Source organism: Eretmochelys imbricata, chromosome 14, assembly GCF_965152235.1.
Source record: "Eretmochelys imbricata isolate rEreImb1 chromosome 14, rEreImb1.hap1, whole genome shotgun sequence".
NCBI classification, from domain to species: Eukaryota; Metazoa; Chordata; order Testudines; family Cheloniidae; genus Eretmochelys; species Eretmochelys imbricata.
In genome coordinates this window covers 14,321,566-14,340,216 of record NC_135585.1, presented here as the reverse complement: position 1 = coordinate 14,340,216, position 18,651 = coordinate 14,321,566, and the positions used below count along the sequence as shown (strand labels likewise).

Below are 18,651 nucleotides of genomic sequence, written 5' to 3'. Positions count from 1 at the left end.
TGGGGCCAGAGGTCACTATGTACATTCAGTGCAGACTTTGATTGCAGTGGACCAGGGCTGGGCCCGGTGTGTAGCAAGGCAGGAATCCAGTGACTGGGAAGGAAGGAAGGAGGTAGTTGGGGAGTGTGAGTCTGACCTAGAGGCCAAGGACCTGAGTCTGTTACTCCATTTCTGTACTAAGGGCTGGGGAGGGGCAAAGGTAGCTTGTGCAGGGGTCTTGCTGGCCTGTGGTACCACTGTCTGCTCTAACTCTTATGCTGTGCTTCCCCTTGGGACTCCTGGCAGCCGAGGATAGCTGTCATGCAATGCGCTATAGCCATGCCCCCAATCTGTCCCGTGTCTGGGAATGGTTGCAAGGCTGGCCTAGGGCCTTTATTCCAGTTCTGCAACAGCCTGTGGGGGCTGTATCCACCTACTTTGTGTTGCCAGAATGGAGTCAAAGGGCTGTGGGGGTCACTGAGCATCAGGCCCTGAGCTTCTTAGGGGAGAACCAATCGGGAAGGGAGGTGTCTTTCCTGTGCAGCCTGTGTCTGAAGCTGGGACAGGGAAAGGGGGAGTGGGTCACCTTGGGGCCAGTCTCTCTGCCACTCAGCCAGCAAGGGGAGGTGGGATCAGACTGAGAATGATGGTTAGCCATGATGGGATTGGGTCCCCTGTGAATTGCTGGCGTGTGGGTTTGCTTGCGTAGCTCCAGACTCACCTGGCTGCCTCCTTTGTCGTCCTCCAGGTGTACTACCAGCGAGCGGACATGGCCATAGGGTCCCTCACCATCAACGAGGAGCGGTCTGAGATTGTGGACTTCTCTGTGCCTTTCGTGGAGACGGGCATTAGTGTCATGGTGGCTAGAAGCAATGGGACAGTCTCGCCTTCTGCCTTCCTAGGTGAGCAGAGCCAGCCTGGTGCCGGGGTGGATGCTTGTCCTATGCGCGGAGCTGCGGGTGAGCATGGTGCGTTCAAGGAGGGGAAAAGCATGAAGTGAAAATGGAGGGTTAAGGCAGTCCAGGGTGAATCTGTGTGTCTGAGCTTGGTGAGGCCATGGGGCGCCTGGACTCCGCTCTGTGTAAATGTGGTGGCTGTGGGCCATTTTGATACCAAGGAATGTGCCTGTCATGTGGATTCAGGTGGTGAGGAGTACTCAGAAGCAAGGCTGAGCCAGAGAGGTGCTTGATTTCTCTGGGATGGGACTTACTGCTGATTCCAACAAAGGGTTGATATTCCTGTCTGGGCTCAACTCCCCTCCCCGTCATGTTGGGGTATTTCCAATCTAACCTGTCTCTTGCTAGGTAAGGAGATTGGGGGCATTCTGGACTTGTGGATTCTATTCCTGGCTATGCCACAGACTTGCTGTGTGATCTTGGGCAAGTTACTCAATCTCTCTGCCTTGGTTTCCCCATTTGTAAAATGACTATAATAGCACCAACCCCACAGGAATCTGGGGAGGCTGAACTTATTGTCTGATGAAGCACTTGGGGTTCCTCTGATGAAAGGTGCTATAAAAGTGCAAAGAACTGTCCTAACTATCCGTGCATAGGAATAGCTTCCCAAACTTTTTTTTGGTGGCTGAGCTCCTTGACAGCTGTGAAGTTCATCCGGCATCCTGTGATTTTGATAGGACATTGGCTATCTTGCATTTTCTATGTAGGATCAGCAATGAAAGAGTTAACTTATCAGATGCAATTCATTTTATCTTGGCAAAGCCAAGAGTGTCCTCTGCATACAAAGTCACTGCTTGGCCATGCATTGATTGAGAGCATCACTTTCAGTCAGTGTCAACATACAAGCTCAGATTCCACTCCAGATTCTGACGGGTTGTGCTCATTTCCTGTATCACATGGGCCTTCTCCTCTGTGTCCCTCTAGGCTCCCCCTGGAACCTAGGGGAGACTGTCTGGAGTTTAATATTGGTGTTCTAGCCTGTGTTATAGGGTCTTGTAGATGGGACACTGATTGCAAGAACAGGAAGCTTTGAAGTCCAATGAACCAGTGATTAAAATGGAGCAGGGTAGTTTAAGGGCTAAACTACTATCAAGACTTTTACCGTTGGCCAGATCAGTGGAAGTCCAAGCCCATCACTGCTGGTGGTTTTCCAATGGCCTTTGTGAAATGAATTGGTGAGTCTCAGACAAGTTCCCAGGGTACAAGGGTCCATGTCACAAAAGTCACCTCCACAAATTGGCACTGATCAGTCTCCCTGCTGGTGGTGTCATTACAGCCTAAGGTCTGGACAGGCCCCAAGACTGAATTCCTCTCTTGCTCTAAGCAAGTGGCTGAGGTTGTATTCAATAGTTATTTTATTAAACTGAATCAGGGACTTGTTAGGTGGAGGCCAGGCTGAGCATGTTCTTAGGGAGGGTCATTCCACAAATCCAGTTCTTGCCTCTTCTGCACTTGAATTTTGTAATTATGGTGTGTGTGTAAAAAAACAAACAAAAAAAACCCCACTAAGATGATTTTAATGTGCTTTCCAGAAAAATAACCTGTAAGTTTAAATAAGACAAAAGTTTGTGTGTGTGGATGGATGTTTAATGCTGTGAGTGTGTGTGAATTTGATTAGCAATACATGTTGCATGTTTGTGTTTACATGAGGAGGAGTGTGTTTGCAGTGCATGTTGTGTGAGTCTGTCTCTATATGTGCATGTATCTGCATATGTTTCACACATATTCACATGTGGATAACTGGCTAGACAGCAGTACTGCAGAAAGGGATCTAGGGCTTATAGTGACTCACAAATGGACTGAGAGTCAACAGTGTGATGCAGCTGGAAAAAGGCAAATGTCATTCTGGGGTGTATTACCGGGAGTGCTGTACGAAAGATGTGGGACGTAATAGTTCTGTTATACTCGGCACTGGTGAGGCCTCAGCTGGAGTACTGTGTCCAGTCTTGAGCACCACACTTTAAGAAAGATGCGAACAAACTGGATTCCAGAGAAGAGCAACAAGAATGATAAAAGTTGTGAAAAAAACATGACATATTAGGAAAGGTTGAAAACATACCTAATTCTTAGTCTTGAGAAGAGAAGGCAGAGTGGGGACCTGATAATAGTCTTCAAATATGTTAAGGGATGTTATAAATGCATCCGATGAAGTGAGCTGTAGCTCATGAAAGCTCATGCTCAAATAAATTGGTTAGTCTCTAAGATGCCACAAGTACTCCTTTTCTTTTTATAAAGAGGACAGTGATCAGTTTTTTTCTCCAAGTCCTCTGAGGGCAGGTCAAGAAGTAATCGGCTTAGTTTGCAGCAAGGGAGATTTAAGTTGGATATTAGCAAAATCTTTCTAACTATAAGGATAGTTAAATACTGGAACAGGTTACCTAGGTATGTTGTCATTGGAGGTTTTTAAGAACCGGTTAGACAAACACCTGCCAGCAATGGTCTAGATTTACTTAATCCTGCCTCAGCATAGGTGGTTTGTGTAGATGACCTCTGGAGGTCCCTTCCAGCCCTACATTTCTATGATTCTGTGTCTGTGTTTGTGTTCAGTACGTGTATGTGACATGCGGATAAGTGTGTGTTGAATGCATGTGCGAGTTTGGTTGTGTGTGTGTGTTTAAAAGTGTCTGTGAATAAGTGTGTGTAACTAGATGTTGCTACATGTATGGGTACATATGTGGTGGTGTATCTGAGTGTGCATGACAAAGAACTCATGTTTTCATGTGGCTGAGGGTATATTTGCTTTGTGTGTGTACATATGCACCTTTTGTACGTGAGTACCTGCTGTTAGGAAAGTGCGTGTGTGAACATGTGGATTGTTAGCTGCATGTGTGAACTGTTCCATATGTATGTTTGTTTGTATGTAGAAGCTTGCGCGCGCGCGTGTGTGTGTGTGTACAGAATACATCTACGAAAGAGCATGTGTAGCACAATGTGTGCGAGCAGCCTGCGTATATGTTTGTGCATATGTCTGAGCTTGTCCTTGTTCTGTATGTTTGCACACACATATTGGTATAAGCCTGTATATGTTTTGAAGGCCTCTTTAAACTGTGCACTGTCAAGTCAAAGACATGCTGCTGCCAGAGGCTACGAGTGTCTCCTCCTCCCCAGAGCTTCCTGTCTCCTGTGCCGTGGGATTGCAGGAGAAATGTACAGGCTCCCCGGCACTGCATAGTAGAGCGTATCTGCTACAGAGGGAGCCAATGTCACCACCTTCACTGGAGGACAGATAGCTCAGTGTCAGGACACTGGGGTGAGCTTATGGAGTCAGAGAAGCAACAAGCCACCCTGGCTCGCCCCCCTTCAGAGAAGTGTTGCTGTTCCCTAACTCCCCCAACTCCAGCCGAGTAGCCCTCTCTGATTTCAGTTACTTGAAGAATCAGGCCCCTGGACTTTAACTCTCTGCAGTTTTCAGATCTGGGCCTTCTCTTCCTACTGCACAGTCATCTCCCCAGAAAATGTGTGTAGGAGAGCTAAGCCCAGGGGAAGCCAGGGTCAAAGGTTCCTCCTTCCACCCTCCCCACCCTCTCGCTTGCCCAGCTCCCTCCACATGCTAATGAAATGCATCTGATGCCATCAGATAAAGGTTTTCTCCTCCCTGACAGGGAAGGACACGCTGACAAATGGGCCTCTTCTGCTGTATTTTGAGGGCCTGAATTAATCCCATCCTTCAGCCTGCCCTTTAATGACAGAGCTCTATCATTCTGGGTGGTTGCTGCTGTCACCCAGCAACTGCCACTGTCTCTTCCACTTGGTCTCTCTCTGCCTTGAGGGCCTCTTTCTGTTCACACCTCTTCCTGCCTTCTTGATGTCTTTGTCTCTCTGTCCCTCTCTTAGTGTCTCCTCTTAGATTCATAGATATTAAGGTCAGAAGGGACCATTATGATCATCTAGTCTGACCTCCTGCACAACGCAGGCCACAGAATCTCACCCATCCTCTCCTGCGAAAAACCTCACCTATGTCTGAGCTATTGAAGTCGTCAGATCGTGGTTTAAAGACTTGAAGGAGCAAAGAATCCTCCAGCAAGTGACCTGTGCCCCATGCTACACAGGAAGGCGAAAAACCTCCAGGGCCTCTTCCAATCTGCCCTGGAGGAAAATTCCTTCCCGACCCCAAATATGGCGATCAGCTAAACCCTGAGCATATGGGCAAGATTCACCAGCCAGATACCCAGCAAAGAATTCTCTGTAGTAACTCAGATCCCACCCCATCTAACATCCCAACACAGGCCATTGGGCCTATTTACCATGAATATTTAAAGATCAATTAATTGTGTCTTCTTTTGTGTCTGCCTTGTTCTTTCTCCACATCCCGTTCTCTCCCTCTCTCTCTGTTCCTTTTTGCCTCTCCCTCTCTCATAGAATATCAGGGTTGGAAGGGACCTCAGGAGGTCATCTAGTCCAACCCCCTGCTCAAAGCAGGACCAATCCCCAACTAAATCATCCCAGCCAGGGATTTGTCAAGCCTGACCTTAAAAACTTCTAACGAAGGAGATTTCACCACCTCCCTAGGTAACGCATATCTCTATATATCTCTGCCCTGGCTCAGTAAATTTAATAAGGTATCTGATGTATTTTGCCCCTTTTTCTGTGAATTTTTCAGCCACGAGATTGCTGATTTGTCTGGAAGTCTTTCCTGAACAATTTCTGCAAATAATCATTCTCAATCTGCAGCTGGTGTGAGAGCAATTCCTTCCAAGTATTGGCTTCCTGAGCTGTTTTGACTGGACGTGTAGGTTACACAGCATGTTTCTGTTCCCTGGCTGGATTAAAGTAACTCTTAGGATCAGGTTTTTGGTGTGAATACTCGTGATTACAACTTCAAAATTCACTTTTCAATAATGTTCTGCAATATCCACTTAAAATGTTTTGTTTCCACAAATGTTCTTGCCTGGAACCTCATTCACTGATGAGAAAATGAACATAAACAGGATGTGAACACTGTCTCTGAATGCATCATTTATTCAAAACAAATATTCATGGACATATGTTTGCAATGTTCACCCAATTCTAACCTCAGCCTTGCAAGATTCTATTCCACTCAGATTAATCTTAGATTGTGAACTCCTTTTGTTCTGTCTTTGTACAGCACCTAGCACAATGGGACCCTGGTCCTTGAGTAGGGCTCCTAGGTCCTACAGTAACATAAATAATAAACAATATTTAAGGCCCTACTTGAATCACAGGATGATTGTCCAAAAATTGCAGCTGAGTTGGGAGAAGCCATGGAAAATCATGGAAAAGTAATAATGGACCTTATTACCGCAGATACTTTCCCACTATTTTCTGCCATTAGCTGCCCTGGGCGCTCACTGTCAAATTGCAGCGGAAGCCTAATATTGCGGGATCCGCAATATCGCAAATGAAGTAGGGCCTTAACAATACTACTACAAATAAACATAGACCTGTTACCGGGGGTGGATACTACTTGAAAACTTTTTGACAGGTGAGTAATGTCTCATTAGTTTTTCCTCTGTCACTCTATTATGATCAGGGCAGGTGAGTAGATTTTGTGCTTTGGCTGGTAAATTTTCATGATGGTTTTACACGGCTGGTTTCTCTCTCTTCCAGCCCCCCTTGGCTAATTTCTCAACCTGCTTACATCAGGTCTGAATTTAGCTCTTTTTGTGAGTGAGACTCTCCCTTTTACTTCCCTCTTTCTCCCACTCTGAGTTACTTAATAAATAGCAAGACAGGACTATTTAGCGTGTGCTCAGTCTGTAGATGAGGACACCCAGTAGCTATCGGGCATCTTTCAGTGTAATCCCGATGCCCTTTAGATCCAAGGGCACTAATAGGATCACCACAAATGTATTGTGCTGGGAAGGGTATATCTGTCTCTATAGGGTCGCATGATCCTGCGTGAAGCTTGAGGGGGTTTTCCCCTTAGCCTCTAGGTTTGGGTCCTGCTGTATTACTCAGTGGGAGGGTCCAGTCACCTATAGTGCCACACGCATGGGGCCAGGTGCAGCACAGCTGGAGTTGACTGCCTCCCTCTTGCCTTGCAGAGCCCTACAGCCCGGCGGTGTGGGTCATGATGTTCGTGATGTGTCTCACTGTGGTTGCCATCACTGTCTTCATGTTCGAATATTTCAGCCCCGTCGGCTACAACCAGAATCTAACCAGCGGAAAAAGTAAGTTGCTTAAAGGAACTATGAGCAAATGTTGTGCAATGGGATGGTGCCCTTTGTCACAAGCACCCCTCCCCTCCCCTTTGCCCTTGATGAGCCCTGCTTTATGAGAGTGAAGGCACCATAATAATTCCATGGGAATGGGTCTGGATTCTTACAGCCCCTCATGTCCTGGGGAAGCATGGGCTCATCTCAGGGTCATGTTTCTAGCCATATCCATGGATTAAAGTGAGCAGGGTGTGTGGAAACTGATTCCCAGCCTCTTTCAGCAGAGCTTCAGCCTTTGCAAAGCAGACCCCAACCTCCATCAGCAGGTCCTCAACCACTCCCCAGCCTCTGTTATTGGGGGAGTCTTCCTTTCCTCAGCAGGGCCTCTTTGCCTAGCACCAGGTACCAAAATGGTGCCTCCAGTGTCTTCCACTTCAACATCAACATGGGGAACTGAAAAGCCATAAAATACCCCTCCCCCTAACTGTGCACATGCTTCCATCCCCTCCCCGATTGCTCTGCAATACAGGATGCCAGCTGGAGATTCCTCGGGCCACTTCAAGTTGACATGGGATTTTTGCCAATGCCCATTGTGGATATAGGTTCATAAATTCCAAGGCCAGAAGGGTCCATTGTGACCATCTAGTGAATCCAGTTTCTTCCAGACCCGCGGTGGCTGTCACCAGCAGGACCAATCAGCCTATTACTATGCTGTCTGCTCTAGCTAAGAGCTCCCACATCCGAGCTAGCTGGGGAGATTTTTCTCACATTTGTTTTGAGGAGCTGTCAGCCCCAGGCCAGGGTACCATCTTTGCCCTTGATGAATGTTCGTTAAAGCATATCCATCCTGACAGGTGCATAATGAAAATGCTTCTTGAAGCAGCATCAATGACTCCCCTGTGCACTCCAGGACAAAATCTCTCCCTGCTCTAGTTTCAGAGACCCTCAACAGTTTCTCAGTGTCGACCTTGGAGGGTTTGCCATTCAGTCAGGGATCAGACACTGGGAGGAAAGAAGAGAGTCAGAAGGAAGCTGGTATCTACCAGGAGAGAATAGCCTAGAGCCCACAGTAAAAATACACAATCATTTGGAAGATAAAAGCTAAAAATAGAACAAAGGCTCCAGCAGAACTCAGCCAGCCAGAACCCTGCCGCTCCAATCCTCTCACCAGAGAGCGCTGGTTTGGTCTTGAATCTCGTGCCTCATTTCTCATTTTGGCTCCTTCTTTCCCCCAGTTTTAATTTTTTGGTACATTGTTGGGAGGTGGTGGGGAAGCAAAATGCATTTCCATTCCACTCTCTCTAGCAACCATGCCGCTATTTCTGAAGGTGAAGTCAGAAAAGCTGCTATGTAATAGGTCTCTGTCTCTGTGCTGAAGGCCAGTCTTGGAGCCTCACCAGAAATGGGTCTGGCAGATTTCCTTCACAGCCCAGCCAGAACCTGCCTAGGCCACATACCCTGTCCTGGCAAGATTCTTCTCTCTTTCTTACCAGGACTTTGGAAGAAAACAAGCACCAAAGAATCTCTACCAGGTTTTCTATAAGACTCAATGCCTGGATGCTGCAAGGACTGGTGCTATAGCAATATCTACAACAGATTAGATGTCGGGACAGACACAGAACATCTCAGCACGAGCATGTTGGGAGAAGTTCCGTGTTCAGACCAACTCCTGTTAAGACAGAACCGGTGCTTGTTGGGACAGGGCCCTGAGATATTTTAGTTTTAGGTGCACAGCCAGCTTTTAATTGGCTCCACTCAATAAAGCAGGTAGATCTTTACATTAATAGGGAATCTCTGACAGTCATTTGAAGGTCCCTGAAACCCAGCCAGACTCACCTGCTCCATGTTAGGGGTAGGATGTGGGCCCAGAAAGGGTTACCCTTTTTGTGGTGTCTGGGCTTCAGGCAATACTTCCTCTCTCCATATACCGAACCCACCAATGAATGCAGGAATTAAGTAAGAAAAAAAAATAACTTTCCCCAAAAGCAAACCCGGGACCACGTTGTTTGGTGGTGAGTTACAAGTGTAAAATGGCAGCAGCATAACTGGAAAGCCCATTTATCTACAGCTCAAGGCTAAAAGGCAGGAGGAATCATCCCTAATCATTTTCCAGGAAACATAAGTTGGGACAGCAGCATGCCTGAGGTTGGAGAGACGTGTTGTTTATCAAAAGGCCCAGGTTCATTCCAAGCTACCCAAAGCCTCTCTCCTTTTCTCCTCCCAGAGTCTGGCGGGCCCTCCTTCACCATTGGCAAATCTGTCTGGCTGCTGTGGGCCCTGGTCTTTAATAACTCGGTGCCCATTGAGAATCCAAAAGGCACCACAAGTAAGATCATGGTGCTGATCTGGGCCTTCTTCGCAGTGATCTTCCTGGCCAGTTACACAGCTAACCTGGCAGCCTTTATGATCCAGGAGCAATATATCGACACCGTCTCTGGGCTGAGTGACAAGAAGGTGAGGAGGGCTTGCAGAAAATAACCACAGTTTGGGAGGGGAAGCATGGGGGGATAACCATGGCTGGGTATAGAACACACACAGTGGGTAGGGTGAGTACATTAGGTTAACCAAGGTAAGGACTGAAGAGAGCTAACCTACTTTGCCTTCTGAACAAGTCAGGTTTCCATAGCATGGATTGCTGGTGGATACCAACAATAAGGAGCAATGTGCAGAATCCATTAAGGGTGGTTATTGCTTACTCTGAATGTGTGTGCCTCAGTTTGACAGCTGTGACATCCCTCCGCGGCAGAGAGGGACTAGGAGCCCATGGTGTACATCCTGGGCAGGATGAATATGGTGGGATAAGTGTGCGCTGAGAGGGTAAGGCGAGTGGATGGGGTTAGGGCAATATTCCAATGATGGTTATGTTGAAGATGAGGAGTTTAATGAAATCACAGTCTTAAGGGAGGGGAGAACTCCTTTGCCTAAGGTTGAACAGACTTGAAGGCTGAATGGTTGGAGTGTGGAGCGGAGGGGGAAGGAACAGAAAAGAGGCTGAGAGAAGTAACCTGGGAGAAACCAAGATGGAGAGCTAGCAGAGTGACCAGCAGAGAAAGACTGAAACCAAAGAACAGAGCAGAGAAGGGGGAGCAACGTTCTAATGCAGAACCTGACTTTTGTGTGCCACCACAGCATACAGGTATTGCCCACAGAGGTCAATAGGAGATGCTTGTGTGCTGTGGTAGAAGTGGACCCAGTAGTTCTCCTGTGTGTCCCTTCTCCTCCTCTCCACTAATCCAGGCTCTTGCTAACAGAGCACAGGCAGGCCTCCAGCTAGGAACACCTATTAATAAATCTAATGCCTTTGGGGGGCAAGTGCCAGGAAATAGGGTTCCTACACTCAGTGGCTAGGGTGTGTGGGACCAAGGGTCACGAGGCCTGGGTTTGATTCCCAGCTCTCCCATGGACTTGTGCCACTTTGGCCAAATCAAACTAATTTTGACAAAGTGGGAAACTTTTTGTGGCAGCAACATCCCACTTTTCAGCCAGCGCTGGTGCTGATACAGGTTGATAGTGACAAGGTGGGAATAGATAGAAGGGATAGAAATGGAGTGGAAGCTGGGCTCAAGGTGAGGGTGAAAACACAGCCTGGTTCTATCACTGGGCTAAGTGGAAAATCCAAGAGGAGGCCTGGAGGACAGTGCTGGGCTTGTTTGTTGGACCAGGCACTTGATTATTGTTCATGGTGATTGCTGTTCTAGTTCCAGAGGCCCCAGGAGCAGTATCCCCCGTTCCGCTTCGGCACCGTTCCCAATGGCAGCACAGAGAGAAACATTCGGAGCAACTATCCAGATATGCACACGCACATGATGAAATACAACCAGCGCTCGGTGGAAGACGCCCTGACCAGCCTCAAAATGGGGTACGTCTCCCTTTAAGAGCAACTCTTCTGAAACAGGAGTGCGCCTCCATAGCTGGAGCGTGCGCAGGCTTCTACCCCCAAAATGCCTGGGCTGGGGCAGGAAGGGACTGTCATTCTGTATTTACATGATCAGAAACGTGGGGGGATGGAGATTAAGTCAGATTAACTTGCCTGACTTTAGGAGACTGCTCCAGCTAAGAGCTCCCACCACCTAACAAAAGCATACAGGGCCAAGTCCTCCACTGCTGTGAAGGGGTGGAGCTCCACAGAAGTAAAGAAGGAGCTGTCCCAAGATCTCCATCCAGCACCTGGTGTGTGCGCGTTTTCGATAGCAAATCAAGTAATTTAAGAATGCCCCATCCCTTTGCATAAGAGCATTTAGCTTTCAAAGGGGCTGAGCGGGTAGGAAGCTAGGGGGTGAGAGAGAGACACATCAGGTAAGAAATCCACCCTCTCTTTGAGTAATCTCCTGAGTACATATTCCCTCCCAGCACTGCCATCTTCCAGATGAGAGGGCAGACTGAGGTCCTGATCGCTTGTGGTCCTTACTGAGCCTATAGCACTTCTCATGAGCACAGGCTGCTAAATTTTAGCTCAGGCTTGTCTACACAGCGGCACTGCTGTACCACTTCAGCGTTTCAGTGCAGACACCACCTATGCCAAGATGCAGGGTTTTCTCATCAGCGTAGGTAATCCACTTCCCCGAGAGGCAGTAGCTAGGTTGACAGAAGAATTCTTCCGTTGACCTAGCGCTGTCTACACTGGGACTTTGGTCACGTGAATTATGCTGCTCAGGGGTGTGGCTTTTTTACACCCCTGACCGCTATACTTAAACCGACCTAATTGTCTAGTGTAGACCAGGCCTCTGACGATTACAGGCTGTTCAGCTGAGGATATGTCTACACTGCTATCAGAGGTGTGACTGCAGCACGGATAGACACACCCAAGTTAACTTTGATCTCTGTCCCCTGAATAACGACAGCAGTGAAGCCATGACCCAATGACTGTACAAGTCTGCCTGGGACCTTGGGTATGTAACTCTAGCAGCTAGCCCTTACTCCCACAGCTTCATTATGATTGTTCTTCAAACTAGCCAGATCAAAGCTAGCGTCGGGGTATGTCTACACGTACTGCCGTCATATCTCTGATTACAGTGTAGACATCCCCTAGATCACCTCTTCGATTTCAATGGAGGAGAGGGTTTTTTCCCCTCACTTTGTGTCCTAAATTGTTGTATAGTGTTGCTCTGTGATGTTAAACAGATGCCACCTTTTACCCCAGAGATTGCACACCACTGAAAGGCAGCCAAGTGATCTGTATAGATATGTCACTGCCTTTAAAATAATATTGGCCTGAGGAAAGCATTTTGTTGGGGGTAGCCTTTTCCCATTTGGGGCATTGGGAGCCCACACTCTAGTTGAGTCTGGGCTTCTTGACAGTAGAGCTGCTGAGCCTCAATACCATCAGCAGCTCCTCCTTGTTTAGAAAGGGAAGCATCCAAGTTTCCTCCCCGGCTGTTTGAGATGAGATGTTGAATCCAAAGCTCTGTGGATACTCTGTTTCTTCTCTTCCTGGTATCTCCTTATCCTTATCCTTTCCCTGCCCCAGCCGCTCCCTTCCCATCTCCTCTGTTGCCGTCCTTGCCCTGAACTCTCTCTGCTTGATTCCAGGAAGCTGGACGCCTTTATCTACGATGCTGCTGTGCTGAATTACATGGCTGGCAAGGACGAGGGCTGCAAGCTGGTGACCATCGGCAGTGGGAAGGTCTTTGCTACCACCGGCTATGGCATTGCTCTGCAGAAGGATTCCAAGTGGAAGAGGCCGATTGACTTGGCCCTTCTGCAGTTCCTGGGAGACGGTGGGTATTTCTTTCCCTGCTCAGTGCTGGGGAGCGGTGTCCCTCCTCTGACTGGGTGACAGTGTTAGCCTAGCCCTTCCCTTCTTGTACTTCTTTCCTTGCAAAGCTGGGGAAACCGCGTTACCCAAGAATCAGACACGCACAAAGGTGGCTCTCCTATCTCTCACCTTCCCTTACTTGCTTGATCTTCCATTTTTTCCTCTCCTTTCTTTCTCTCACACAAACATGCTGCTGTTTTATTTTAAAATGTATTTATCTGTTAAAACTGGAAGAGGATCAGACAGTCCATCAAAACCAGCACATATGTTGTGAATTAACCCACACATCTAGGGCTCCATCCCTGTAATCTAGGGGCCAGATCCTCAGCTGGTGTAAATGTAAACCATCTGGGAATCCTGGCCCTAGCTTTCTCCTCCGCCTGCCACATGGAAGTCATCTATGGCACGCAACTTTGAATCTCCTGGTCTCCTGATACCTTAGGAAGCCCCAGCTGGACTCTGTGTAGTCAAGCAGTCAGTCCGTGGTCTGCGCTGTGCATTAGGGGAAGCATCAAGAAGTATTCAGAAAGCTGTTCTTTTCTGTCAGGTTGTTTGTGGTTAACGTTCAATTGGGCCCAGCCCCTCCTGGACATTATCCTCTCTGCAATCTCTGTCTTCCCACTAATAGGCAATGAACCTCTCCTGGCAGCTTTGAGATCTTAAGCGATCTGTGTGCAAAGTATAAAGGCATGGGCGGGGGAGAGGAGCAGGACGTTCAGGAGTAAAATGTAACAGAGTTAAGGAGGGGAGGAGAGGGGGGGAAAGAGGCAGATCACGACAGAGGAAGGGAATTATGGGGAGAAGAGATGGGTGTGAAGGGGAAGAAATTAAGAAGTCGGAAAAAGGCTATCACATGTCCAAATCCAGGAGTGTTTGGTGAAGGCACAAACTGGGGAGAAATCCTAAAGGCTGAATAGAGGACAATTCTATTAATAACTTCTGGGATGCAGTGGATTTTTTTTCTGCTCCTAAAACAACGTAGACATCAGACTGTGAAGTGAGAGGGTTGGTCCCTCACACTGCAGGGGCACAGGAAGCTCCTGACTAGAATCTCAGTCTGTCCCTCTGTGTGTAACTGTTTCCCAGGGGAAACCCAGAAACTGGAGACCGTGTGGCTGTCGGGGATCTGCCAGAATGAGAAGAATGAGGTGATGAGCAGCAAGCTAGACATTGACAACATGGCCGGGGTCTTCTACATGCTGTTGGTGGCCATGGGGTTGAGCCTGCTGGTCTTTGCCTGGGAGCACCTGGTGTATTGGAAACTACGCCATTCTGTCCCCAAGTCGCACAAACTTGACTTCCTTCTGGCCATAAGCAGGGTGAGTGCCTTCCCCACACGTTTCCACTACGTGATCATGTTCCCCCTAAGTCACTCTTTATTGATCTTATTTATTCAGGAGGGGCTAGTTTGTCACCAGGAGTAAGGCTGAGTGGATGTGTCTGGTAATGGGATGCTGAGTATTTTGCCTCTAGGTTACTGATCAGAATATGGCAGGAGGGAGGAAGCTTGTGCTGCCCACACAGTGTCAGTGTTCTGTGGATAAAAACAAGCCTCTTGTCTGAAGGGCTGTGGGGTTCTCTGATGGGAGCCTTTTCCCAGCCCTAAATTCATATGAAACAATCGAGCACCAATTAAAAGTGCATCAAGGAAATGAATAATGAATGGATGCACCAGTTCCTGGCCTTGTTACTTTCACATTCCCAAGCCAAGACAGCTTATTGCACGTGAAATGCGTTGAGTTTAGTATATGGCTTGTGCTCCAGCAAGCTCTCACCTCATCTGGTGTGAAACCAAAGTTAATGGGCGTGCTGTTCGAAGCGAGGCTGATGAGCGAATGGGAGAACTGAAGGAAAGACTAAGTTCTGGGTTTGTCTAGGCAGGAGGAACTCTAGAGCACCATCGTGGAGGTATGCTTGTTGGCCGGGGATGGATGGTTCTCTGCCCTCAAGTTCCACTGCTGATCAAAGCGCTTGTTCTGGAGATGAGTCCGCTAGGTCACTAGTGGGAGGAAACTATTCTAAAAAGGGAAGATGTTTGGAATCATGGTGTTTGGAAGTAATGCAGAGATCTTGGCACAGTAGACGATATTCCTGGCCTACAGCAATGTGATCTCAGGCCAGTCCTGGGCTGCTCTCCATCTCAACTATGGATGTTTATCATTGTTCTGTAGTATTTATCTGCTTTATCCTGCATGAACATAGAGCTTGTACATGAGGGATTGCCCTGGCTCATCCCTTCCCAGGACCCAAGGCGCACTGATTTATTATTCTTCATCTCCCTCCCTGTGTCCCCTGCACTCAGGGTTGCTCTGGCCACTTTTTCTCTCTCTGCTTTTCAGGGCATTTATAGCTGTTTCAGTGGAGTCCAGAATCTGGAGAGCCCTGTTCGTGTTCGTACTCCCGACGTCACCGCTAACTCTGCCCAAGCCAATGTGCTGAAGATGCTGCAGGCTGCCAAGGACATGGTGTCAACAGCCAGTGTTGGGAGCTCCCTTGAGAATGCCACACGCACCATCGAGAACTGGACAAACCAGAGTGAAAACCTCCAGACCACGTTCTCCCTTAGAACTCCTCAGCTTGTTGTCCAGAACACCAGTGTGTCCAACAGGCCACCCTACTCCTCCAATGTGGCTGCAACAGAGAAGCTTGGGAGGGACTGTGCCCAGAGGGCTGTTCCACCACCCATCCCTGCTCCCCAACAGCCCTTTGTGGATTCCAGGCTGCCAGCTAATGAAAACTGGAGGGCGGTAAATGAGCAACCTCCAGTACTTCACCCCCTAAAGTTTAGAGGAAGCTATTCTGGGGATAAAGTTCTTCCAGGTTCCACCATGGGTGGCTTTCCGCACCTCCTGGTGAGGACCATGCCTCCATCCCATTTTGGGAGCCACATGCCCCTGGGAAACCACCTGAGCACTCCCCTCTCACCACTGAAAACTCAAAGGGAGCTTCCCCTCCCAGACATCTACAAAGAGCACAAGCACCCTGTGTCCAGGGGAGAGGGAAAGGAGAAGCTTCCACCAAATGTCCACCTGGTATATGGGGAAGGAGGACACAGGGACCCAACCCAGCTGGCAAAGCTGTTCTCCACTTCCGAGAAGAACCCTTTCTTGCCTCCTGACTGCATGAACAGCTCCTTCTCAAAAGCCGACAGGCCTTGCAGACGCTTAGTTACTGTGTTCAGGGAACCAGAACCAGTGGAGCTACCTTTTCTGGGCAAGGAGAAGCTGAACAGAAGAGCCAGCCTGCTGAGGTCTGCCTGGGAGCAGAACGAGAAGTACCGTTCCCTAGGCATCCGGAGATATGACGGCAAGTCTTCCACCCGAGGGGACATGCCAGATCTCTTCCCCAAAGCTGGTGTGGCACTGAGGCAGACACCAATGTACTATCCCACGGAAGCCCTCAGGTCCAGTGCTATGTGCAACAGAAAACGTGTGGAGGCAAACTCCCGACTCCCTTGGAAAGCCCAGCAGTTCCTGCACCCTCAGGCGGTGAGGCTGCCCTCTTACGGGGAGGCGTGCCTGCAAAACGCCACTGGCGTGCACCAGGCCTCCTCCACCGTGGTGCACAAACAGTACGCCTACATGAACTCCTATATGAACCTGCCTATGTACTTGGGGCGGCTTTACCAGGGGCCTTCCCCGCTCTGCGAACACTCCAGGACCAGCCAGCGCTGTGTCACTCGGGCTCCCTGGGCACCCAGGAGCAGGGACTACTTGATCCAGGAGGACAGCCGGAGGACCATGTACTTTGACAGCGTGTACAGAGACTGTACAGAGCGAAGCAGAGCAGAGCCGTCCTTCCTCCAGATGGTCAATACGGAGAGGAGGGACCTCCTGGCAGCCCAGAGAATGAACAGTCCTTGTGCTGCCCGGTCCTGGAGACGAATCTCTAGCCTTGAGTCCGAGGTGTGAGGGCAGAGAGGGGGGCAGGGTTAGGGCTATCGTTACTTGGCCTATATCCACGTTACTGCTGTCACACACCATCTGGAGATAACAGATTCAGGTGTGACTCTTGGGGATTGATCCCATAAGGGAGGCTCTCAAATCTGTCCATGAGTTTCTCCTGCTCTTTGGCACCAGCAGGAAGATCTTTTCCCATTTCCTCAGCTACTGATGGACCAAAAAATAATAAAGCCACAGCTATTTGATACGGGGCACAAACCTAACTGTAGAAGGCACTTTAATGTGTGAATTCTGAAGTCTTCCATTTCCTGGGCACTGTGACTTCGCATGGGCAGTGCGATGCTCTTGGTTGTGTCTTGTCCAATTGAAATGCTCACAGTCATCTGTGGCTCGCTATAAAGTATCCAGTACAATGTCAATCATTTATTTTTGGTTCCAGTGAACTTGGGGCGCATGCCCACAGCTCTGCTCTCTGTGAAAAGATGGGGACATCTTCCAGCCCTGCTCCCCACCCCACAACTGTGACTGTCTGGCTTCTAAAGCTGCACTGCTTTATATGGTCCGCTAATGAATGGGGACCACACCAGGGACAGGAACACCCACATTCCCTAGGATAGTTTCAAGACTTTTCTTCACATGTTGGTTTCTTAAAGTGAAAAGTCACAATGCCATGCCCAGGTGATTAAAGAGACATTTTAAATCTTATTTCTCTAATTCTGCCATCATTCTGAACCAAACTCAGGGTTATTTTTGCCAAGGTTTCTACTGATATCTAACATGCAGAGAGCCGCCTTTTCATCCGGAAGACCTGCAAATGGTTAAGTAAATGAGTCAGATTCTCAGCTTGTGCAAATCAGCTGAGTTCTATTGAAATCAGTGGATTTACTCTGGTTTACTCATGCACACAAGCTGAGGCTCCGACTAGAATCCTGCACATGAGTCTCTCCCGCCAGGCCCTTGGGCCTGCACCTACCTCCACTGACTTCAGGAGCAGGGATAAAGTCTATGGTTTCCTGGGGGAGGGTGTGTGTGAAATGGTAAGTGGGATACGATGTGGTAGCTGTCCAACAGGAAGCTGTGCCAGAGGTGCTGTCTTTCTGAGTTGTCAGGGGGTGCTCTGCCCCGGCTCCGCCCCCTGCTCCGAGTGTGCCCCACCCTGGCTCCTCCCCAGCCCCTCCTGCACGGGGCTGAACAGCTGATCACAGGTGGGCAGGAGGTGCTGGGGGAGGAGCTAATGTAGCGGGGGACTGCTGGGGGGGGGCGGGGGAGAGTGTGCTCCAGCCCTGGAGCACCCATGGAGTTGGCGCCTATGAGCTGTGGAATAGTGTTGCTGGGTGCGACTTGCCAGATCTGGGCTCACTTGGTAAATCTGCCCTACGGGGAACTTCCCTGGAGATGCTACGCTTGCTGATGGATGGGTTTTTAACTCCGTGTAAATCCTCACAGGCACAGTCTATTTGCCCAGGTTTGGTTAACATGATAATTCAGTCCAGCCCCTGCCTGGCCTTTTTTCACACCCAAACAAAGCTTGATGGGAGGAGAGTTGAGCTGTTGAATAGAAATCAGGAGAAGTGTATTTAATTTAACTCCAAAGTGTTTGGAAAAAGCCCTTTGCTATTCTGTATCTTATTTCTATTAACTCCCTTGTGTTCAGTCACTTGGTCTCATTATAGTCACAGCAGGATCAAAGGCCTCAGGAGGAGACATCACCTACCTGCTAATTTTTCATTTACTGTCACAAGAGAGCCAGGGCTTGGCCTGACTAATGTGTTTCCTCATTTGCCTTCTCTCGCTGAGCTGCCACCTCTCCCAGTCCTGGGTGTAGCGGGAGCAGAGAAACCCGACTCTGGCAAAAGAACAGAGAGGGGTTTTGTGCGGAAAGAGATCACGGCTGCTGCCCTGCCCTGGGGCTGCTGCTGGAATGAAGATGCTTCAGGCCTAGT

At 48.8% G+C, this 18,651-nt stretch overlaps 1 protein-coding gene across 1 annotated transcript in view; it reads left to right on the top strand.

Annotated features, from left to right (window-relative positions):
• Positions 1–17,314, top strand: part of GRIN2C (glutamate ionotropic receptor NMDA type subunit 2C) — a 39,329-nt gene extending 22,015 nt beyond the window's left edge. Inside the window, exons 7-13 of the mRNA XM_077834010.1 lie at positions 728–881; positions 6,941–7,066; positions 9,276–9,505; positions 10,750–10,910; positions 12,581–12,768; positions 13,893–14,125; positions 15,146–17,314. Of these exons, the coding sequence (XP_077690136.1) occupies positions 728–881; positions 6,941–7,066; positions 9,276–9,505; positions 10,750–10,910; positions 12,581–12,768; positions 13,893–14,125; positions 15,146–16,717 (2,664 nt within the window). The 3' untranslated portion in view covers positions 16,718–17,314. The remainder of the gene's footprint in view (positions 1–727; positions 882–6,940; positions 7,067–9,275; positions 9,506–10,749; positions 10,911–12,580; positions 12,769–13,892; positions 14,126–15,145) is intronic.
• Positions 17,315–18,651: the final 1,337 nt, after the last annotated feature.